General features: G+C 37.9%; 1 protein-coding gene across 7 annotated transcripts in view; it reads right to left on the bottom strand.

Annotated features, from left to right (window-relative positions):
- Nucleotides 1–25,423, bottom strand: part of ift88 (intraflagellar transport 88 homolog) — a 138,194-nt gene that overhangs the window by 13,975 nt on the left and 98,796 nt on the right. For 6 of the 7 annotated variants that reach the window (XM_069891355.1, XM_069891353.1, XM_069891357.1 and 3 more), the window contains 9 exons: nucleotides 21,354–21,424; nucleotides 20,904–20,990; nucleotides 19,643–19,742; nucleotides 12,926–13,012; nucleotides 11,239–11,425; nucleotides 9,363–9,492; nucleotides 5,514–5,709; nucleotides 3,714–3,829; nucleotides 1,832–1,884 (listed from right to left, as the gene is read on the bottom strand). In XM_069891355.1, coding sequence (XP_069747456.1) covers nucleotides 1,832–1,884; nucleotides 3,714–3,829; nucleotides 5,514–5,709; nucleotides 9,363–9,492; nucleotides 11,239–11,425; nucleotides 12,926–13,012; nucleotides 19,643–19,742; nucleotides 20,904–20,990; nucleotides 21,354–21,424 — 1,027 coding nt within the window. The remainder of the gene's footprint in view (nucleotides 1–1,831; nucleotides 1,885–3,713; nucleotides 3,830–5,513; nucleotides 5,710–9,362; nucleotides 9,493–11,238; nucleotides 11,426–12,925; nucleotides 13,013–19,642; nucleotides 19,743–20,903; nucleotides 20,991–21,353; nucleotides 21,425–25,423) is intronic. The other variant, XM_069891358.1, reaches the window with a different exon arrangement.

Here is a 25,423-nt window from a genome sequence, read left to right as displayed (position 1 = left end):
CAGCATTGAAATTTGCTCTTCAGCCCAACTTGCCAACGCCAACCAAAATGTCCACCCCCTCTAGTCCCACATGCCTGTATTTGGCCTATATCCTTCTAAACCCACCCTATCCATGTATCCATATATAGCGTTACTATTTTAGTAATAGATAACTTTAAAAATGTAAGAACACTTAAGTAAAAATTAAAAAAAATACAATCAAAAGATAAACAAGAAGTCTGCAAATGCTGAAGAATAGGAACAATATAAAATAGTGTTCAAGGAACTCAGCAGGTAATGCAGTATTCATGGAAAGCAAAAGGCAGTCACCGTTTTGGGCCTTAGCCCCTCATCAAGAATGGCAAAAATTGGGCAGATATCCAAATAAGGGGAGGGGAGAGGAGGAGCACGGGCTTACAGTATAGGTGATAGGAGAACACCAGTGGGAGTGAGAATAAATGAAAGCCAAGAGGTGATAGGGGAGGGGACAGAGGGCTGACTAAGAAGCTCAGACATGAGGAAGGAAAGAGGGAAAGGGTGAGGCACTGGAGGAAGGAAGATGTAGGTGACCGGCAGGGGAAAGAATTAAAGGAGTCAGAGAAATGATGGAAAGCGAGGGGGTGGGGGAGAAAGAACGGGAGAGGGAAATTACAGGAAATTGGATGTCAATATTGATGCAATTTGGTTGGAGATTGCCAAGATGGAACAAAAGCTTCCTCCAATTTGCAATCAGCACCGCCTTATAGTGTTCAAATCCCAATTTGGCTTTGTTTCCATCCCCTCTATAATTTTTTTCAATCCAGCAACTCCTAAGAATTCTGCATTCTTCCAATTTTAACATTCTATTCATTCCCAGTTTCTGTGGCTGACCATGAATTGCTTTCCTGCACCATTCCTCATCTTTAAAGATCCTCCTTAAAAACCTGCAATCTAGCCAGGATATTGCTAATTTGACCTGATATCTCCAATGGAGATTAGTGATGAAAATGCCCCTGGCATTGCCTTCGGACACAATATGAATACACATTGCTGATGTTATTGCAACTCTGTACACTAAGAGAGATGATATAATTGTTTAGTGCTTTACAGGAAAATATATGGGTTCTAATTGGTGTACCCCTATGCAACATGACTCGAAACAATTAAGTTGTATTAGAAAAATAATTCAGTTATGTTTCTTGGCCCTGCAAATATAGCACTACTTTAATGTTCTACTGCTCTTTATTTTATTTGAAAATTAACATTTAGAGAGAGGAAAACAAATTAGTGTTAGGACAAATATAGTTTCACCAAATTTGCTTCAAACACCTCGAAAGCAACTGGATTTATAAGTGGGATACTAATAATGAAGCAGTATTGTATGCCAGTCCACATTTTCTCTTCTTGCGACACCATTAAATCCCCAAATATTATTCATCAACATTATACATTCACTACCTAAATTAACGAAAGGAGAAGGAAATGAAAAGAATTGACTCAGTGGAATTTCTTATTTATTTTTATTGAATGACAACATTGTTTGACTGGTTTAAAAGTATCTTAGATTTTGTACTTTAAATGGATGGGGGGGAGGTAGGGAGGGTGGGATGGGAGGAGGGAGGGGGGGAGAAAATGACACTGTATATATTTGAAAAGGAAAATGTATGTATCATGGTCAATGTGGTTTATGGTGTGAAAAATAAAAAATTTTAAAAAAAAGTTATAATTCAGCATTTCAACAATTTTTTTAAAATCTAAAAATTAATTCAGAATATCACTGACATTTCTTTTTTCAAGTGACTTTCAAATACATTTTAAAATAGGCTCATTTTGAATCTGGGCAATGCAAATAAAAATTTGATGCCTGTCTTACCACTTCTTCTGTAACAACTAGCCACCATTAACCGCCATTTCACTTGAGTAGGTCTGTAAGGAAAATTTATAGATCATTATCAAGCCATGGAATTTTACAAAACAGAAACTGGGCCTTCTGCCCAAATGATCCATGCCAATGAAGTTGTCTACCTAAAGCTAGTCCCATTACTTGAGTTTGGCTATCCATGTACCTGTCTAAATGTATCTTAAACATTGCAATGGACACACTTTTATCATTTCCTCTGGCTCTTGTTCTATCACAATTTTATGTGAAAGTATCCCACAGGTACCCTTTTATATCTTTCCCCACTCATCTTAAATCTGTGCCTTTCTAATTGTAGACTCCCCTATCCTGGGAAAAAAATGAAAAATAATTACTTTTCCATGCCCCTTAAGATTTTATATACCTATGTAAGATCACCACTTAGTCTCCTACATTTACAGAAGAAACAATAATTACATTTGTAAAGTTTCAACCAAAGCAATTTCCCTCTCAAAGTTTTTAAGTTGGTTAATATTTGTACTTCCAAAATTAACTATTTTTCTACACCCTTCTACAGGTCACATGCTTCTTCACCCCCCCCCCCCCCACCCCCCCAGTTTAGGTCTCTTTAAGCAAGAACACTGTTTCCTGGGCCTCCAAACCTAAATTTTAAATTTTACTGTGTGGTACTGTGTAAAAGACAGAATGATTTCTTGCCATCTCTTTTTACCCATTTCCCAAAGGTTTGCTTAATTCTTTTATGTTATTGAGAGCTCACACATGGAAACCATATAACACTCTTCAGTTTCTTTGGTCCCATGCACACTATTATTTTTAAAAATTACTAAAAATCTAAACAAATGAATCAAGACTTCAGGGAGAGAAAGAATGGAGGGAGAGATGGATACATTGACAATTTCTGGCAGTTTCCATACAGCAAATCTCTGCTGGGGTGGTTCTTAAAAAAAAATGTGGTTACGATCTACCCAAGTAGTGTTATTCTGGAGTACATCAATATATCTAAATGTGTTTCACAACCAGGAACTGCAAAACATGTCAGTAATAGGCTTAAAATATACCTCCTGTTGATAACAATTTTTGATAGAGTATTTTTACCTGATTAAAAAGCTTATTTAATTTTCAAATTAAGTTGTTGTAAAGCTTAGAGAAGTCAGCAAGTAAATTACAGTAAAAGTCCAAAAATCCAGACCACTCAATTCAGACCTTATTAAAAAGCTTATTTAATTTTCTACCTGAGTTGTTGAATAGCTTAGAGAACTCAGCAAATAAATACTGTAAAAGTCCAAAAATCCAGACCACTCAAAAATCCAACTTCTCAAAAAGTCTCAAACTTTTTAAACTTGTCTGTTTTTCTCTACTTAAATTTGAATTTTAAAAGTACTGCCCGAGAATTTGGAAAATCTGGACTGATCCAATCCCAGGGTAGTTCGGATTTTAGGCCTTCAAACTAAGATTAAAAACATGCTAAAGAAAAATAGGGTGCTTATTCCTGGAATGTCCATTAAATGCTTATGTCTCATTTAGTTACATCTTTCTTCTTACCCATTTCTGGAAATACGAGATAATCATCTGGAAGATAAGTCACCTTAATTATGAAATTTACAGCATCCAAGTCGTGTTTCCCAGTTTAGTTCTGTAGTTGTGTTCCACCTTCCATGCAAGAAGATGTAAACCCTCTCCAAGGCACAAGTTCATATGTGGACTAACACTTCAGAGTAGTTCTGTGCTGTTTTTCTGTTGAAGTGGATGTGAAAGATCTTTTCTGAAAGCCACTGATGCTCAGAGAAGGTACTATTTGCATATTTGATCACCAATGGGGTAAAAATCTATGATACAAAAGCTCAATACAAAATATCAAAGATGAAATATGACTTACTGGATGAGCACTGCTCTTTCAAAATATTGAATAGCTTTTTCACAAAATTGTGTGTCAATGTAGTAGGCCCCAAGCCATTCAATGCCTTCAATGTTTGATGGGAAATATCTAAATGACTGACAAAAATAACACCAAACAAAGGAAGAACTGAATTACAAACACCAAAAACATGTTTAGTTTAAGTATATCAAGTTGCCTTGTCATAAAGATTCACATTTAACTTAAGGAAATAAACCTGTACAATATTCAGGATTCATTAACTACATTTAAAATTGCTTTTTTAAAATTTATGAAATATATTCTATACAAGCATTATGCCTTCAAAGGTAGTTATTGAACATGTTCGCTTATGGGTTCAGTGCGTTTTAAAAAGGGAGAGAATATAGAATTGCGATAAAGTACATAGCAGCAAAGTAATCTCAAAGATCAAATTAAATCTTAACACCTGTAATTCACTGATAGAAATAAACTATTTGGTATAGGATGAATCTGACCACAATTTCCTGCAGGTCTGTCAAACTGTGCTAAAACAACAAAATGTATTACCACGTACCCAGGCTAGATCTATTCCCAGTCTACTTTAGTAGACTGAGTCACCCTAAAATAATGCATCACAGGCATCTGTTGTAATCAGCTAATAGACTACAAGTTGAACAAAGCCCAAAGATAATCCAAATCTTGCTGACTAACTAGTTACTCAAACTCACTGGTCTCTTGCTCACCAACACCCATTCTTACCAGCAGCAATTCTTCAAGCATAATCTTTTGCAGGTAAGATAGCTAGGAACTGCCCCATTCAGCCCAGTGTAGCATAGGGTTTTTCCAAATGTAAATAGCTTCACATGGTATAGCTTGAACAAACTCTAATCGTGGAATTATTCTTAAGGGGTTCTGCTGTGTTGTAATTAAGATTTCTGGACAGTTGACAGAGAGATACAAATTTAAATTCTACTTTTTGGGAATTCTAATTAAAGTAATCTGATTTTTTTAAAAAACATAACTTGTCTCAGGTAATCACTAAACTAGCAAATTGTCTAAAAACCATTCTGCTTCATTGATGTCTCAATTTCCATCCTTATCAGGGTATTTGCAACTCCTGACCTACCAATTGGTTTGACTCTCTGAGACAGATAAAAATCCTTACAGTTCAACAACATTCACAAATTTTTAAGGTCAATCCATTCCTGCAGACATCACCTTTCAAAGATATAATTTATGAATATCTAACATGAAATCATTCAAAAACATCAAAAATGTAATAAAATCCAAAATACTGAAATTCTAAAAAAAATCAATAGGAATGAAACACTGAAAAGCATTTAATACAATTTTCAAAACTTGATGTTTTCCGAAATTTCTTGCACTCTCTAATGACCAGATCCAACCTAACCCAACATTGTGCAGATTCCTCGTCAAAAGTGATGTAAAATTACTGAAATTTTGGCTCCTTGCTTAACTCTAGGAAGACTTCAGCATTTGAGTGCAGGTGGGAAAATAGCAACAAATTGCTGACAACAATCCTGGTACCTCCACATTCTTAAGGAAATTCCAAAGCTGTTAACTGGAGAAATGTGAAAAGGATACAGAAATGCTGCCATTTTCTTGCAAAATCCAGAATGTTATGATGTGAACACTTTTTTTAAATTGCCATTTTTTGTAACAAAACTATTAATGACATTAAAGAGATAAATGGAATTGGACCCCACATTTTTAACTTGTTCTTTCACTGACCACTGTTTTGAGGATTGTAAACTGCCACCCATGCCAATTAGTCTCTATATTTCTATTACTATGGAGTACCTCATAATAATACTGGAAGGCTTGAGATTTGTCTCCCTCAATGTCATACAGATCCCCTAATTTCGCAAGAGCCTGTGGATCAGTGGGGGCAATGCTAATCAACTGCATGAGCCACTCAATGGCTTGTGGTAGATCCTCCAACGTTTCGTATCTCAAGAAATGTGAGTCAAAGATCACTTCTTTCCAGTCAACAAGTCTGTCAGATGTATAGAAGTTTGGTTTTACAATCATGTTTACGATAGCAGCAGAGTTAAATTACAGTCACGAGTATCAAACTGAGAAAATAATAATGAAATGCATAAATCAACATCAATTACACAAGATCGTAACTAAAGAAGAATACCCTATATTCAAAAATTGGCAACGACTAAAATATTAAAAATTTCATAAAATGCTAGAAGTACTCACGTGGTTAGTTAGCATATTCGAATAAAGACAACCTAATATTTCTAGTTCAATCCTTTCAAGAATTAGGTTTAAAAAAAGTATAGAAACAAAATAAGGGGAAAGAATGCCAAAAGAAATTTTTTTGCTGTAATTCCCTTGTTACAACCTCTCTTTTAACTCCCATTTTTGGGGCAGCATGATTAGTGTAGTGAATAGCACACCAGAGATCGGGACTGGGGTTCAAATCCCACACTATTTGTAAGGAGTTTTTACATTCTCCTCGTGTCTGCGTAGGTTTTCCCGAGGGCTCTGGTTTCCTCCAATTGTTCCAAACATACTGGGAATGTAGGTTAATTGGGTGTAAATGGGCAGCATGGCTTGCGGGCCAAAATGATCTGTTACCATACTGTATGTCTCAATTTAAATTTAAACTCATTAATTGTTCACTGCCACCCTACTCTCCTGCAGGCGATCAAGACAATTCTGTAATCAATTACATTCTAAAAAAAAGGCCCAACTCGCAACATTCAACTTCAGGCGCAATCAGTATAAGATGGGGGGAGGAAAATTTAGGGGAGACGTCAGTTTACACAGACAGAGGTGGGTGCCTGGAATGCTTTGCCAGGGGTGGTGGTGGAGGATAGTACAATAGGGAAATTTAAAATACTCTTCAACAGCCACATGGATGCAAAAAAAGTGTTATGGGTGTGAGGTAGGGAGGGTTTAAATTGTTGAGTAGGTTTATACACTGAAGGACGTGTACAGTGCAGTAATGTTCTATGTTCTGTGCTGGGGGAACTCAGTGGGCCAAGCAGCATCAGTGGGTGAAAAAAAGTCAATATTTTGAGCCATAATTCTTTAGGACAGACGAAAGTGTACAAGCGTAGTGAAAAGAAGAAAGGGTGAGAGGTGAGGCAGAAGCCCCACACAGGACTGGTCAAAGAGGTAGAGATGGAATATGATCGACAGAGGTAGAAGAGTGGCAGGTACCAGACAAAGGGGTGAGAAAGGCAAGAAAAACAAACATGTGAGGTAGAGGAAAATGTGTCATACAGGGTAGAGTAGAAGACAAAGGCTCCCAATGATGGAATCTGATTTAAGTAAGAATGGTTTTATAAAGAGGGACCCGAATTAATCAAAGTTTTTTTTTGAGGGGGAGGAAGAGAAGTGAGGGGAGAGAGCAAAAGAATCCAGTGGGAGATGGGTATGAGGTGGGGGGAGGGGGAAATGAGAACTTAATACAACTTCAATTGCCCTTTCATCTCCCATTAACCAACTCAGGGCTAAATTATTCTTGTAGCTCTCACCACCATCTAGAATTTGCCAATTTCTCCTTTATACTTTCCACCAGATTGTATGTTCATTCTGGGTTAAGGCTCTGAAAAACCTGACTGCAAATGATTGCATCATCATTAATGTAATTGCCAATTTGTGGTGACGCACATAATTGTAATGGCGAACCAGCCCCGCATGTCACGCGTGGTCAGCAGGGCAGCTGTGGCAATGATGGCATCGCAGGTCCTTCTGGTGCAGATCAGAAGAGCTCACGCGCGCTTACGTCATCATGACGCAAGTTCAGGCTGAGGACAGCATTAAAGGCTACAATGCGAACTTCAAAGTAAATCAATTGTGCTAAACGAGCTCACTGCCTGTTGTCTGTCTTTTTGCTGCACTCGCGCACAACCCGCTACACTGGTGACCCCAATGAGTCTCCATGTTCTGAAGACTGGGCATAAAGAACCAACAGCCGTAGGCGCCGTTGCATTAAAGCTGTCAACCTCTGGACCAACGAGCTTTTGGCTAAGTGGAGGCCCAGTTCAAGATCAAACAGATAACCTCCAATTTGACGAAATACTTCTAGGTCATCAGCTCACTCAACCAGGAGGTCGCTTCACAGGTCGATTACTTCATCCATGAGCCACCAGAGGCTCTTAAAAACCTCCTCATTAGCACATTCAGACTTCCACAGTGCAAGAGGGTTGCCAGGCTCCTTCACTTGGCAGCCTAGGGGGATAGGATTCCGTCTGCCCTCATGGGACAAGATGCTCACCCTGGTAGAAGGACACAAGCCTTGCCCCATTTTAGACCAGGCATTCCTCGAGCAGATGCCCAAAGATATTTGTCTCCTATTGGCTGACGTGGATTTCAGCAACCCGCGTAGGGTCATGGCACGAGCAGACGTTCTCTACCACTCCAAGCGTGAGACAACAGACATAGTCAATTGCGTTACATGGCCGCCACCCAAGGCCATGTGAACAGGCTCCCCCCACCCGAGAACTGAAAGGTCCGAACCAAAATGGTACTACTTCCATCAGCCGACCGAACAGCCTACTCCATGTCTGGGACAGGATCTTGGGCCACAGATTCCTCATAGACACAGGGGCAGAGATAAGCATCATTCCCCCACATCGCTCAAGAGATGCACGAGACCTCATGGCCCCACCCTGTGCACAGCCAACAACACCACCATTAAAACTTTTGGTAAGAAGTGAATTCTTGTGCATTTCAGCGAAACCACTTTTAACTGGTCATTCACGTTGGCTTCCATGGACAAGCCTCTATGAGGCACAGATTTCCTGTATGCACACTCCCTTCTGGTGGACCTCCAGGTCAGATGACTAGTCCACATAAAAATTGTCCAGTCAGTACCTCTTAGCATGTCCAACAAGCCATCCACCCAGCTTGCCTCCATGGAGACTCCACATGGCCAATAGTCACCCCTCCATGGTGCCCAAGTCCAATGGTAGCAAGATTACAGATGTCTCAACAACGCGACGGTGCCAGACCGCTAACCGATTCCCCACATCCAGGATTGTGCAGCAAACTTCCATGGTGTACACCTTTTCTCAAAGGTCAACCTGATCCAGGGATACCACCAGATCCATGTCCACCCGGACAATGTCCAGAAGACCGCTATCATCACCCTTTTCGGTCTTTTTGAGTTTCTTCACATGCCGTTTGACTTGGAAAAAAAGCAGCCCAGGCAGACATTCCTGTGCCTTATGGATGCAGTCGGCAGAGACTTGGCTTTCCTCTTCATAGACCTGGACAATAGTGAGCAAGACTCCCAAGGAGCACATCTTACATCTTTACCAGCTTTTTGACCGACTTGCTGAGTTCGGCCTCACCTATAACCCAGCGAGATGTCAGTTTGGCCTGAAGAGATCAATTTTTTGGGCCACTGAATCACCAAAGACAGTGCCACTCTGTTGCCCTTATGAGATCTTGATGTGTATTTTGGCTACCAGTATAGGCTGCATTACAGTAGTGACTAAACTTCAAAAACACTCAAATGGCTGTAATACGCTTTAAAGGCATTCTGGAAACATGAAAAGTAAAAACTCTTTTGTGTCAAAGTAAGCAAAATTATTGTGGAAACTATAGGACTACAAAAGTACAAACTAGTAATGCAATTTTCTCTTTTTAAATATTTTGCCAATGTTCAAATGAAGCCTCTATAACCTCAACGCTGGGAAAGGATACAAATTTGCAATCTGGTACATAACTTGAGCACTGTTTCTCAAGATTGCATGGAGCTTCAAGAAACAATCCAAAGACTCCTCTAATCTGTTCAACTTCTTGTAAGTAAGACCTAAAGTTAAAAAGTAAAATGAATATGAAACATAGAGAAATGACAAATTGCATGGTTATGGAATCATGAGAAAATAAAAACACAGACTTTCCCCAAAAATTGAGAGCAGATGCCAAGAAGACAATGTTATTCCTAACATGTGCCTTTCCTCAAGGAGTACAAAACCTAATGTCTGACCTGCTTGAATTCCTGCAGCAATTCTTTGTTTGCTATTATCCTTATTCTGAGCCCTCTTAAGACCCAAGGAATTGTGATCATTCCTAAAAGGTTCTCGCATGAAAAGCTCCAATCACCAACCAGGCTCATTTCCCAGGGCAAGGTCTAGCATGGCCCATTCCCTAGTTGGTGCTTCAAGAAACCTCCTGGATGCATGCAACAAATTATTTTCTAGTACAAAGGAAGTCCCAGTCAATATTGGGGAAATGAAAGTCTTCCACTTTGATAACTCTATTACTTTTATATTTTTCAATAATCCGTGTACACATCTGTTCCCTTATATCTTAGTGACTATTAGGAGGCCTATAATATAACCCTGCCAGAGCGATGGCACCTTTCTTTGTTTATCTCTGCCCATATTGCCTAAGTTGGATGAGCCCTCCAGTGCACCGAGTGCAGCTGTAACAGATGCCACAATTAGTAATGCAACCGCTCAACCTCTTATCTCCCTATCTATTCTATCTAAAACATCAAAATCCAGGAAAGGATCCTGTTCCTCTTGCAGTCAAGTCTCTGTAACAGTCACAACATCACAATTCTATGTACTGCTCCCATCTTCAAGTTCATCTGTCTTACCTATCGTATTCCTTGCATTAAAATAAACACACTTCAACATAACAGTCTCCATGTGTTCATTTTCTCCATCCATTCCTGTCCTTCCTTTCAAACTTACTTGTCATAACATCTACCATCTCCATCTCCTCCATATTGCTCTGCTGCTCTGGTTCCCAACCCATCACCTCTCTAGTTTAAACCCTCCCAAATAGCATTAGCTTATCTCGCTGCAAGTATGCTGGTTCCCCTCCAGTGCAGGAGTAACCCATCCTTCTTATACATTCCACCTGCCCTGGAATTGAGCCCAATGAATATATATCCAAAGCTCTCTATGCTGCACTTACTCCTTTGCCATATTTTAAACTGCACCATCTTCCTACTATTTGCCATACAAGAACATAGCACATGTCATAATCTTGACATTACAACCCTGGGAGTTCTTTTTAAAAAGAACTTGTTACCTAACTCCTAAAATCATTTTGCAGGTACCCATCTCCTTTCCTGAATATATCATTGATACCAAATTGGACCACGACCTCTTGCTGCTCACCTTCTCCTCTCAGGGAGTCCCGTACCCTTTCAGAGACATCATTGACCTGTCACCAGGGAGACAATACACCACCCCAGATTCTTGCATTATTGACACCAGAATTCTGTTTGGTATTAAAATATTTTACTATCTTTTAGAAGTTTCGGCAGCACGGTCACCGCAATGCCTTTACAGAGCCAGGAATCAGGATTCGAATCCCGCACTATCTCTAAGGAGTTTGTACATTCTCCCTGCGTTTCTGTGGGTCTTTCCCAGGGTCTCTGGTTTCCTCCCACTCTTCAAAAAGTACCGGGGTTATAGGTTAATTGGGTGTAAATTGGGCAGCGTAGACTCATGGGCCGAAACGTACTATATGTCTAAATTAAATTTTAAAAAAATTAAATTAAGTTTTAACATTCTTTGTAAAGAAAATAAATTTAACTCACCCAGGTTATAGAGCGCCTCAGTAAACGATGAATCATTCCGTAAGGCTTCCTTATAAAACTCCGCTGCTTTTTCATAGTCTCCACGTGCAAAGACACAGTTTCCTTTATTGGTTAGTGCTGCTGGATTATATCGATCAGCAATCATAGCAAGGTCTGCGTATCGGTCTGCAAGTCCAAAATCGTTTTCCTGCACAAATCCATTTAAAATGGAATCTTTCTTTGTATGGGTAACTTATTGCATTATTCCTCCAATTCATTATTGAATTTAAATCAGAAGAATAAATGTAGATGGAAGAACATTTATTACAAATCACATTAATTTTTAAAATATGCAAGCAATTAGAACTGAATAATTTGAACTCAATATTGTACTCCAGGTTATTCCCATCAGCTATTTCCTTACAGCAAAAGTTTACTGCCTGAATCAAGTGAATATCAAAAAGCATTAAATGCAAGCATAGAAATATCCAAGACACAGAATATTTAATCAAATACTGGAATCTAGAGTCTTAACCCATAATTTTATCAAGAATAGAATATATTAAACTTTTTCTCATAAACACAAAAAATAAAAACAAAACAGTCCTTCCCTTCTCCCCCAAATACATACAGATCTGTTCACTGTCAGAGCTTACATATATTTTAAGTATATAGAGTATAGTTGGGGAAACTATGTTTTTTGTATATATAATAGTTACTTTTATATGCTTTTTTTGTTCCTTTTTATTACTGTATTTGAGCCCCTATGTGGTCCAGGTATGGCTGCCAGACCTTTAAAAAAAGTGTTTTACTTATTCTTTAAGTTATATGTGATTTTTTTTCCCCATAGCTATACAGCTGTCCATTTCTGCAGTCCACCGTGCTATAAGTAGAGGGGAGTCGGACTTCCAAGTGATCGGGACCCATTTTTTCACTATTTTTATAAATGAGATTTGATATTTGGTCAATTGTCGCTCATTTCCATGAAATTGCCTAATTTTGCTCCAGGTTACCCGTGATTCCACCCTTGTTATCCTGGTTCATTTTTCTGCAATTTATTGCCTAAATGGCCTCACTTTCACACACGACCACATGGCATGTAGAAAAGTTCCTGTCTCAGACCCATGTCTGCAACACATCTCTGAAATTTCCGATTTTGATCTGTGTAACTATTGTGGGGTAAGATATAATTGGTGTAAAGAAAAATTATAATGAACCAATCCATCATTTATAATTGATGTCATGCTACCCTTACACCAATCTGACCAGTTTCTTTCTGAAATCACCACACCCAAGTCTAACTCTCATCTTTCCCTTGACCTCTGCAACCCTAGTTTTGCACTTGCGCTCTAGAGAGCATAGTACATTTTTGTTATAAATTTGGATGTATTGTTCAGTTTCACTAATTTCAGGTGGGGTCAATGTTGGTCCCATTTTTCTCTTAAGAACAATCTGAGATGAAGAAAAAAACAGGAGGTGCCAATGAACAATTAAAACACAAACACCTAGTGGCCAAAGGACAAAGATTTCCTTCTGTGTAACAGTCCTTAAATATCTTAAACCTTTGTCATATCACAAATTTAATATTCTATTGCCCACAACATATGAACAGTGATTAAAATGTTTTAAATCAGAGATGGTGGGTGAAAATTGCCTACTAATTAGAATACACTACAATTCAAAAAATATTTTAAATTTTAACACATACCAAAAAGTAAAGGAAAGATAGATTTGTTGCAGCTACACTCTTAACTCGGCTATCTCGTTTCTCAAACATTTTCAGAGTCTCCACAGCCTTCGAAACAAAAGTTACAAAGAGAAACAAAAGTTATAAAAATAAACAAATAGGTTACAATTAACAAAAATAAACACCTAAAGCCCAAGAAACCCAATTGGATTAAAACAACCAATTGTGTTTCTAGTACTTTTAGTACACCCAGAAATCCTACAAGCAATAAAATAATCCTTCAGCTGAAAAAAAAATTAACTATATTAGAATAAAGGTGAATGAAGACCTTTTACATACTGTAAATCTAAAACTGCAACAAACATTTTCAAACATAACAGCACAGGTGGAAATATTCAATTCATTATTGTTGAAAAAATGTTTAAACCACATAACATTTTGCTCAACTACCTTCAATAGTTGTCTTCTCTGTAAGATATTTAAAAACAGCTACATCATACAGCTTCTAGTAATTGGGAAATTGTTGCAATCTGTAATTAAGGAAGTAATAATAGGGTACCTAGAAATAATATGACTGGAATTTACAAAAGGAAAAATCAAGATTGACAAATCTACAGTATTAGAATTTTCGAAGTACTAACCAGTTGAGATGTTGTATGAGGACTTTCAGAAGGTCCTCAATAAGGTGTCACACAATAGAGAATGTAACAAAATAAGAACAGAAGGTATTGCGGGTAATGTATTAGAGTAGTTTCAAGATTTGTTAATGGACAAAAAAAGAGTATGTATAACATTGTTTTTTTTGGCTTGGTGGGACAGGGGAAAGAAAGAGGGGGAAGAGAGAGAGAGAGAGAGAGAGAGAGAAATTATAGGAATTATGGGATATGTAGTTAGTACAGGACAGAGAAATTTAAGGTAAAAGCCATGACCTTATTGAGTGACATAACAGGCATGAAAAGCTTAATGGTCTACTCCTGCTTCTAGCCTTGCAGACTTGCATATTTACCTAGCAACAGAGATTTCTATTGGTGTATTATAATAGAAGGGAAGTCATTAATAAAAGACTGGTATTGTGATTATATTCGCCTCTTCAAACAAGGCTTCCAGTGCAATATTTAAAAACTTTGAACCTCTATTAGCTGTTTTTAAAAATGTTCTTCAATAATTCAAAAACATTATATTTATTAATATTACTTTTAGTCAATATCAGTTGTCCCTTTCCACAAAAAAATGGAGATGCTATTGCAAGCCTAGTTTGGTTGTTCAGGAGGATTTTCCAGAATTTCATATTCCTGTGTTAGATGATACCAGCAAATGTCAGACAGCAGGTTTGGGACTCTACTTTTGCACATACACTTTGGTACATTGGTGGGTAACTACAAACATTTGCATACAGAATTGCCAGTATTCCTCCACAAAGTCTAGGTCAATAAACAACATTTAAACATTCTGAAGATACATGAGAAATTCTATTTATCAGAACAGAAATACAGTTTGAAACTCTCTGGTGGGGCATCCTTGGCACCTGAATGATACCTGATCACAGAAAAATTAGACCACAGTAAATTGACCCCAATCATTGAGCTTTCAGCAAGAGAACTATTATTTTTTTCAGTAAGGATTCTTCATAGGTTCCAAGAACTGTTCATAATTTGAAGTTTCTATAAGTCAGAAAAGTTATCAGCTGAAATCACAGATGTTTCATTGCCAGGTTAATTTGTGACAGATACCTACAGATCTTAATAAATTTTAGATCTTATTTTGAATTGGTTGATTGATATTGATCTGTATTACAGAGTCAAAATATGCCAGACCACAGAAGTTACCAGTCCACAGAATGCCAGACTAGAGTTTTAACCTGTCTAATTAAATTGTGGAAATAAAATAAAACTTAAGCAAGATGTAACACAATAAAAGCTTAAAATTATTGAAACAACATTACAATAGATTTTTAAAACTCTATCCTTCAATAGGTTTCAGGAAATATAATTTTTTGGATTTATTTTACATTGTGTATTAGACAACATGACATATAAAAAATGATGCTAAACAGTGCAATGCACAAATGTGCTGGAGAAACTCAGCAGGTCATGCAGCATTCATAGGAAGTAAAACAGTGGTTCTCAACCTTTTTCTTTTTACTCACATACCGCTTTAAGTATTCCCTATGCCATGGGTGCTCTCTGATTAGTAAGGGATTGCTTAAGGTGGTATGTGGGTGGAAAGAAAAAGTTTGAAAACCACTGTTTTAATCATACCTAAATGACTCGTTATGTGCATGGTTTCATAACTCCACAGGAAATGGGCCACTGACAATTTTTCTCATGCAAAATATTTCAGTAACAATTGGGTCCCTTCCCACTCATATACCACCTTAAGCAATCCCTTACTAATCACAGAGCATCAAGAAAGAAAAAAGTTGAGAACCACTGAAGTAAAGGGTATCCAACATTTTGGACCAGAACCCTTCATCAAGGCATCAGCAAAATATAAAAAGCAGATGCTTAAATAAAAAGAAGCATGGGTGGGGGGGGGGGGGGGAATGGGGAGAAGGAGGGAGGGAGAGAGAAAAGGAAGAAGGGGCAGGGTGAGAAGTACAGGCTAATAGGTAAGAGCTGGGAGGATAGAAAATTTTAAAAAAGAGAAATGATAGAGGGAGAGGTTAGCTCTCTGATGGGAGAGGGAAGGAGATAGGGAGCTGGAGGGATAGAGAAAGAGAGACTTGGAAAAGGGGTTTAATGAATATTGGAGACGTCAACGTAAAAGCTGCTGGCATAATCTAAAGAATGATCAATGGTTTATGATCAACACAACAATAGAGACAAGATTCTGTATCTTTCTGTATATTCTGTATAATTCTGTATATAGCTTAAATAAGGAATTCAATATAGCTGTGGCAAATGGACACAAAATGAATATTTCTTAAATCAGCATACTGTTAAAATAATTTTAGTATTCAAGTTATCCCTTTTATTGGTTAGTTGAGGATATCATAAAAGTATTCCTAATATCTATTCAGATCCCTTTTTTCTAAAAATTGAAGATATTAACTGAAATAGCTTTCCAAAGAAAAGGACAAAACATAAAATCATATTGTGTTGTATTTTTACCCATCTTGTCATACTTCAACATCAAACAGAAATAACAGACGGTCAAAGTGGTCGCAGAAAAATAAATATTGCATACCATCAATTCTTTAATCATACTCTTTTTAGTAGTGCAATTTTTTCCTCTTAATTTGGTTGTGAATTCCATTAATATTAATTGTCGTATATTTGAATGTATTCATCCTATCAACCAATTTTTACCTCTGTGCCACCTCTTAAACCCTTCCATCTCTCTTCCTCTAAAGCCACACTTTTGAATGTTCTTATCCCTTACTAGACGCACCAACAAAATTAATAAGAAAATTACAAAAATTATAAAAAGATTAAAGAGTTGTAAAAAAGAAAACCACAGAAAATCTCCCCATAATGAGTTGCTTTTGCTACCTCGCAAGACAACTACAACTCCCTTTACTTCATGGTTGCGGTATATACTGCAAATGTCAACTGATTTCACAGTAGACCATCCCTCCCCCACCCCAAGCCCTGCCCCAGAGAAATCACAATATATTCTTTAAAAAAAAACAAAGCTTATTTTTATATATGTAATCCAACTATTAACTTTCAAACCTATTTTTATACATTATTTTTAACAGTCCTTTTGTTATTTTCCTTACACTTCTTGTCGCATATTTGCCAATTGTTCCGCACATTGACAGGCTTCTCCTGGATCCGAAAACAGTCTACTTTATCCGCTGGGGATGTATATCTTCAAAACTGCAGGATGACATTATACAAAATTGTAACCTTTCCTCCAGAGTAAAGTTTTTGTTAAGTTGAACTCCTTAAACTTCTTTAAAAGATCGAAGCTTAAGTCTGGGTAGAAGAAGAACATTATTTTCATTGTATTCCAATGGTCTCTTGTTTTCTTTTACTCTTCTAACAGCCAGCTCCAATATTTTCTCCCTTGTCATGTATTGCAGTCGTTTTACCAGTATGGAAAACAGTTTCTGCTATGGTTGTGGATTTGGAGCTAAAGTCCTATGGACTCTTTCAATTTCTCTCTCTTCTTGGAGTTCTTCTACTCCCAAAATCTGCAGGATCCATAGTTTTAAAAATCCTTCTTCTCCTTCTTCATACTTATTTTTATATTATTACATCTACTAAAATTCTCTAAAATGTCTATTTTAAGGGCCAATAAGTCATGTGACTTCTTAATTTCTTTGTCTCTATCTTCCAGTTTTTCTATTAATTTATTCACCTCCATTTCCACACCTATCACTCTGTCTTTAACTTCTTCACTTCTCTTTTTCATTTCTGTCGTTACATTCTCCATTCTTTGGATTTTTGCATCTGTCTCTTGTATAATCTTTCTAATAGCTTTAAATTCAAATTCCTCGCGCATGCACGCTGGCATTTCTTTTTCTGCCTCCATGAGCCATCGTTCAAGCCCGCCTTATGAGACATTGCCAGCTCGGGCCGTCCTCTTCAGGAGAGCTCCTGGCTTCCGATAAGGCCTTCTTCTTTGTTGTCAGGGGATTTCTTTGTTTCTTCCTTACTTGTTGTTGTAGGCTTTTCTTTCTTTGGAGCCATCTTCAGGCTTTTTTTGTACCGTTTATTTAATGGCTTTTTGCTTTACTCCAAATCTTTGCTTTATTTGTCAATTTTTAAAAAAAATTTCTCTATGGAGGGCTGGATTTACCTGACCAGCACATGACTCCTTGAATAAGCTTTTAAATATAATTATATTACTATTGTTAAAAATAAACTGTAAAATGGGAAATAAGTTGGGACGAGGACATAAGTAGTCTACAAAGGGAAATAATGTAAGAGATTTTAATATGGCGGTTCTCTAATTTGGCTGAAAAAAATCACGGTGAAAATTTTAGAGCTCTAAGATGCAGAGGGAAATAGGTTTTATAATGTACAATTCTCATAAGGGTAGAATGCAGGTTCATCATGTGATTAGGAAAACTATTATGTTTATTATTTCTGTAATTGTATGAAAAAGGGCATTTATACATCCAGAGTACTGTGAACAATACTGGTCTGCTTTTGAAAGCATGAAAGATAAAGAATTGAATGTACTTAGGAGACTAAATTAATAACAGGAAAGAATGGGTTGTCTGATAAGATAAGTTTTAATAGGCCAGGCTTCTACCCTCAAGTTTAGATGAATAGAGGAGATTTTGGTGAAATACACCACCTTTCATAATGTTTGGGACAAATACACTTTTTTCTCTTTATTTGGCTAGTTTTAAATTTGTAAACAATCTACACGTAAATAAGGGAGACCACAACAGCAAACAGAGGGAGGGGGCATGGGAGATGTCCACCTATTACCTTTTGCCTGTGCTCCTCCCCCTACCCCACACCATTTGATTCAGGTGCCTGCCTACCTTTTGGTCATATCTTGATGAAGGGCTCAAGTCCAAAACATTGCTTATGTACCTTTATCTTTCTTATATAAAGTATACTGTTTGACCTGCTGAGTTTCTCCAGCATTGTGTTTTTACATAAAATTGGTGGTACATTCTGATTATTCTTACTGTTACGAGCCCAGAGGACCCCAAAATCCAGCAGCAATGGATATTCACCAAGACAAATCGTTACTTAAACAAAAGTTGCTTTTAATTATCTTTAAACATGAAAACAGGATCCAACTTTATCTTATCACTATTAACTTAACTAACCTAACTTAACCCCCTTCTAATTCTAAACGCATATGTATGCAATGTGTGTGTGTAAATTTAGAATGGTTCTTTCATTCATAGTCCAATCTCACTTCTCATTCCTCCAAGTTTACTAGTTGTAGGAAATTCTTAAACTGTGCACAGAATTTAACATTCATGAACTTCTCCAGGCTTTGGTGCTTGAAAGGTAAATTGTTACCACTCAGGAAGGTTCTTGTCAGTTTTTAGTGAGAGATTTGTTGTTCTTGGACACAAACTGATCCCTTTTAATCAACCACATCAGTGTCTTACCAAAGAAACTTGCCCCATCAGGGTTTTCCAGATGATAATCTCTTTCTTTCAGGTCACCATAGAGTTCCTTTTTTGTTTCTCTTATTTCAAGTAAAACATGAGGCATCCAGTCCTCTCCTCTTGCATGAACCACAAGGGCTTTGACGAGGCTGAACTAAGCACTCAGAACCCGTCTTCCAAAAAGGATTTTCCACAAGCTTGCCAGCTTGTCCTCTTCCAGTCCCAGCTGCTGCTGCTGACTGCAGCACTGCAGAACTGATCTCTCTCTCTGAGAAAAACAACTGTTCAACTCTTTCTGCTTGCAAATACCACATGACCCTCTTAGAACAGCAAGCTGAACTCCAGACAGCCTGCGGCTCTGAACTACTCCTCCGATCTCTTTGATCTGTAACTTTTCAAAACAATAATCCATTAGTGAAGTCTCTTGGGCACTCCCCAAAGTTTTTTCAAAGACCCCCAGGAGCCGCCCTATCTGGCTTGAGCAGAGCTCCAGTATTTTACATAAGATCTGTTCTGAAGTGTTTGTATGTGACCTGCACTAAAAAAACCTGCCACACTTTATCTCCCAAAATCTATCTATATACAATATAAACACATATAATCTGTCACATTACCTGCTGTTATTCTTCAAAAATCATTAAATTTTATACAACAAATAACTCTAGGAAAAATTTGCAAATAGTCAGCGGAAATAACAATCTTATTGATACCTGGTTAAAATCCCTCTGTCTCAGGTATGTAATAGCCTTATTAATTTCCAGGTCATTAGCCAGCTCGACATATTGTGAAGCCTTAACCATTTCCACACACCTACAATAATTAGAGATCAAATATGCATTATTTAAAAGCCAAATTATTTTCACATTTCATACTACAAAACTTTAAGAAAGGAGAACAAGGAGAATTTATAGGAATCAAAGTGAAGATATTAATACAAGACCAAATAATAAAGTTAAACAAGAAAGTCTGCAGACTCTGTGATTGCAGTTTGAGACACAAAAGTGCTAGAAAGACACAGCCAAATGCAGCATTATTTATGGCAAAGATACATAACCAACATTTTAGGACTGAGCCCTATGTCAAGATTCGAGCAAAAAGCAGGCAGGAGCCTGAATCAAATGGTGAGGGTAGAGGCAGGGGGAGGAGCACAGATCAACAGGCACAAGAGAAAATAGCAGGGAAGAGATGGAGGAAGAGGTTAGCTCACTGAATAGAGCGGGAAGGGGTGGGGAGGTGGAGGTTTCCCATTAAATGTACAGTATTTCAGTTATTAACATTAAATATACAAATAACTTCTAGATGAGGAGCTCAAATTAATGATCACTCTCTAGATTAAAACATTCTAAACACTTCCCCAATTATTTCAAATCTATCCACCTCTTCTTGATGACCAACTTTGCTGTTAAGGGAAACCAGCTGTTCTAATCTATTCTGTCCCATTATATTAATTAAACCTTGGCTATGTCTTCTCTGTTCTAAAAGAAACAATTCCAGCCAGTCCAATTTTTAATCATGGCAAAAATGCATCTAAAATGCAAGTTGTAAAATACACCAGGCTCTTGCTTTTGAGATTCTTGGGTTTATTGGAATTTCAAAATGTTTATCAGGCTAAGTAAAAAATTATTGAAAAGTACTCTGTAAGGACTTACCTACAGGTCTGATGGAGATAATTATTCAAAGATAATGCACTCAAGTTTAGGTATTCACATCTTGGTGATATGTACCTATTACATCAGTGTATTTTACCTAGAACCAATTCAAATATAACAAATTCCAACTGCTTTGCTGCTTTAACTATCAAATATGCTCAAGCATTTTACCGGCAAGTATTTTTTCTGTTGAGACTACTGCCTTGTATTTGAGAATCAACATTAATGTTAATCTTATCCAAAGTTTTTGAGTGTAACATTTTCTTGGTTATTTATTTACAGCAATCAGTCCAGAGAACCAAATGGAATTGATTGTTCCTACCAGTCATAACCAGCAGCAAAAGATGTTTCAAATGCAGGTGCTATCCACTTAGCTGCTGTCATTATAAATCTCTCGGCCATTGCTTTCCTGGAGAAATAAATATTTTTAAGAACATTACACTTGATTCAGTAGTATAATTCTAAAATATTGGTACAATGATCCAAAATGATTTTTTTTTCAAATTTTTACGTCTCAAAGCTGTAAAAATAGCTGCTCTGAATTTGTTTTCCTTTTGAGAATTTTTCTACAATTTCTTTAAAATACATTTTAATAATATATATTAATAAAATAATCATTAATAACTGGGACTGTGATCTAATTTCTACAAAATAATGAGCCGCTTACACATATGGAGTAAGTGACACATATACTGAATGTCATTTAAAATTAATTGTTCCAGACTTAACAAACATAAAAATATTAATTTTCAAAACAGCAGATGTACATTACCTTTCACGCTCCATTTGCCTGAGTGGATCATTCTTGATAGCTTCAATTACTAGATTCATATGTGCATCATCCTAAAAGAGTTGGGAAATAGTTAAAAAATAGTTGCATATTAGATTATAAATGATACTGTAATGACTAAAATAATTAAGCCAGAAGAACATTCAGGGCTGCAAATGTTAGATTATGAATGGGTTAGTTTATCATTTGGCCTGTGCTTGTAATAAAGAACTGAGAGGTAATGGAACATACACCACTTGTTTAAGCCAGCATGTCCATTTGAATGATCTTCCACTTTCCCAGGATTTGACCATAGAATCCAATATGAACAAGAAACAAAGGTAATGGCCAGAAACAACCCTGAATAGAAGTAGCCTGCGTATGTGTAAAAAAGAGTGCCTTCATCCTGAGGAATTACTAAAAAGACAAGTGCTGTCAAATCAGGAATACCAGTGGGATGATCAAGAACTTTCCTGAATATTAAGAGCATTCACAAATGTATTTATTGTCATGAACAAGTCACTATATTTTTTGTTTTGCATCAGCATCACAGTTGCAAACATTCCTATAAACTACCTTACAAAAATAAATAAAAATAACACATGAAAAGTCAAAGTACGGCAGTGTCTTAGGAACTAGGGGACACAGCCTCAAGATTCAGGGGAGTAGATTTAAAACGGAGAGGAGGAAAAACTGTTTTTCCCAGAGTAGTGAATCTGTGGAATTCTCTACCCAGGGATGTGGTTGAGGCTACTTCATTAAACATATTTAAGGTTCAGTTAGATTTTTACATAAAAAAGAAGGAATTAAGGGATATAGGAAAAAGGCAGGTAGGTGGAGTTGAGTCAATAATCAGATCAGCCATGATCTTATTGAATGTCAGAGCAGGTTCAATGGGCCAGATGGTCTCCTCCTGCTCCTATTTCTTATGTTCATTGATGATTCAGGAATCTGATGGCAGAGGGGAAGAAGCTGTCCTTGTGCCATTGAGTGCTCATCTTTAGGCTCCTATACCTTTTTCCTAATGTTAGCAGAGTGAAGAGGGTGGTGGGGATAGAGGCTAGTTTCTAAAGACACTGCCTCTTATAGATGGCCCTAATGGAGTAAAGTCTAATGCCTGTGAAGTCACAGGCTGAGTTAACAACACCCTGCTGTTTTTTCTTGTCCTGAGCTTTGACATCTTTGTACCAGTGATGCAACCAGCCAGGTCAAGAAACAGTAGTTGCTCCCTTCAGGAAAAAGATTCAGAAGCCTAAATCCCAGCACATCGAGGATCCAGAACAGTTTTTAATCCAACAACTCTTGTTCCATAACAATAAACTACTCCAGGAGACCGTGTGCATTTTTGAAGCTATTTTATCTTGGACTAACCCCAACTGCAGATGTGAATATTTATTTATCTATTCTTTAAATTTATTATCTAATTCTATACTGAGGTAATTTAATATATACGATTGTTGTTGCATCTTGTGCACTTAATTGGCTGCAGCAAGTAAAAATATCTGTGCATTTTTACATCGTATGTGTATATATATATATCTATCTATCTATCACAATAAACTTATTATCAGGGAGATGCAAGAGGGGCTTGTAGGGTGATCCAAGATCTCCCTGTGGAAAAGAGAATAAATGATAGATACAAGATCCCCCAAAATAAAAAGAACCCAAAAAGTAGGAAGACAATCAGAATATGAATAATGGAAAGAAAAAAGATGGGAAAAAGAATGAAGAAGAGACTCACCACATGGTGAAGGTGGAGAGACTGACCTGGGGCTTAGTGGGACATTGGCGGCAGTGACAGTGACAACGGAGCCTTGAAGCTTTCTGGGGGAACAGGACTCGCCCAGGAGGGAGAGTCAGGATGACCCCAATAATGTTGGATCTCAAGGGAAGGATGCAACCAAAGTGACGAGAGCGCTGTCAGGCACGGGAGACGTGGAGGCCTGAAGATGCAGGGGCCCAATTGAGGGGGACCTGACGGCGACACGGGCAGCGATAGGAGCACTGTTGGGCATGGGAGAGTCGGAGAGTGGATGGTGATGCGGGTGGTGATGGGAGCACTATCGGGCGCGGGAGAGTCGGGGACCTGAGGTTGGGGGAGCCAAGTCAAGGCGGTGGAGGAAAAGACCCTGTGAGCTGGAAGAAAAGGTAAAGTTGAAGACAAGAACTTCCCTGGTAAGGCCGCTCCAACCGGTGGGTGTGAAGAGGTTGGGTCTGAGGCATTGGATGGCATTTGAGGGTTCAGGCCTGGAGGACTCCAGGAGCAGCTCAGCCAGAAAATAGTGTGACAGGATGGGAAAGCAAGGCGGAGAGGAGGAAGAAGAGGAAAAGGAAGAACAAGGGAGTAAAAGAAGGACATTACTGGGAGGTGAAAGACAGATAAAGGGGGAAGAGGGCCTGATGCCCTTTGCCAGAGAGACCATTGGCCAGATAAAAAGAACTTTGAAGACAATGATGGCAGGGCAGGGGTCAATCAAAGAAAGGATGGAAAGCCTGACAGAGAGGGTATCCGAAACAGAAGAGAGTGGAAGAAAGATTGGATAAGAGAACGAAACGGATGCATGGAAAAGGGATAGAGCATAGATGTGGGAGAAGATAGATACTTTAGAAAGCATCAGCAGGAGGAATACAGTTAAAATTGTGGGGGTGAAAGAGGGTAAAGAGGGGAGAGACATGGTGGAGTTCCTGAAAAAGTGGATCTCAGATACACTGAAGAGGGAACAAATTGGAAATAATCTAAGAATAGAATGGGCCCACCAATCTTTTGTCCCCCCCCCCACCCCAAACCCACCAGGGGCCAAAGAAACAGCCTCGCTCCTTCACTACCAGGATAGAGAGAGGATTTTATGGGTGGCGGCGGTGGGTGCAAAGGCTAGGAGGGTCTGGTAGAATATGAGGGGGAGAAGGTTTTATTCTACTTGAATATAAGCACAGTACTATTGAAATGCAGAAGGGAATTTGATCCAGTTAAAAAGAACCTTAAATAAAAAGGAATCAAGTTTACCCTCCTTCACCCAGCAACGCTGAAGATATTAAGGGTGGAAGGGTAAAGAAAGTTTTTTTTAGGATCCAAGAGAGGCAATATTTAAAGATGAATGTACATTAGAAGTAGGAATGAATATGGGGAGTTCAAGGAAAGGGAGGGAGATACGAGTGATAGGTGGGTGCATTAGGCATGTCTCAAAATGGCAGGGGGGTTGGCACCAATAGCTTGGTTATTGGTACTGGGGAGGGGGGAATGATAAATTGGGAGGGGGAAAAAAGGAGGAGGGAATATATGGGTTGTTTTTCATTTTGCTATCGAGGTAATTTAATTGATGGTACTTTCAGTTGTACGAGGGTGGGGGCTGGGGGGGATAAATACAGACTCTGTATGTTATATGAATGTTAAAAAAGATTATAATGTTTGTTTGATGAGTCTATGAAAATTAAAGTAAAATATTTTTTAAAAAATGAACTCATTATCATTTCCTCTGCTAAAATTTACTGCATTTAGTTCCAGTTAATGTAATTAGCGCTCTTTGAATAAGCAGCTTCAGTAGCTTTTTACATGAGAATGGAACAGAAAGATTTAAATTATTGCAAATATGTCAGCTCAACCTGGAAGAAGTCAGAAACATAATAATGTAATGCCATGAACACCTAGTCTCCAACAAGGTGATCCTTGGAGATTTGCATTGGATCTGTAGCACATAGAACCTTTCAAAAGGATATCCTTACTGGAAAAGGGATATCTCCATTTTTCTCATGAAATTCAGATATGAAAACCCATTCCTCAATACCTTGGCAAAGCGTAGCCTTTGGCTGAAAGGTGTTCCGAAAGGTAAATAAATACCCTGAAGTCAACAAAAATGTCCTTGCCATATTACACCTTACACCATAAAATAACTTTAGAGGTACATAATTGTAGAAATGGAGCAACAGTCCGAAGAGAACAACAACCAACTGTAAGCAGATGTTGCTTCCTTTAAATAACAGAAGTGGGGTAAAGAACTTGCAGCTGACGAATACATGCACACTCATACAAAGATAAAGGAGGATTGTGGTTGGAGTGTCAAGCTCCAAAATGGCCT

The sequence above is a fragment of the Narcine bancroftii genome, chromosome 7 (genome assembly GCF_036971445.1).
Source record: "Narcine bancroftii isolate sNarBan1 chromosome 7, sNarBan1.hap1, whole genome shotgun sequence".
NCBI lineage: Eukaryota > Metazoa > Chordata > Chondrichthyes > Torpediniformes > Narcinidae > Narcine > Narcine bancroftii.
This window is presented reverse-complemented; position numbering and strand designations above follow the sequence as displayed.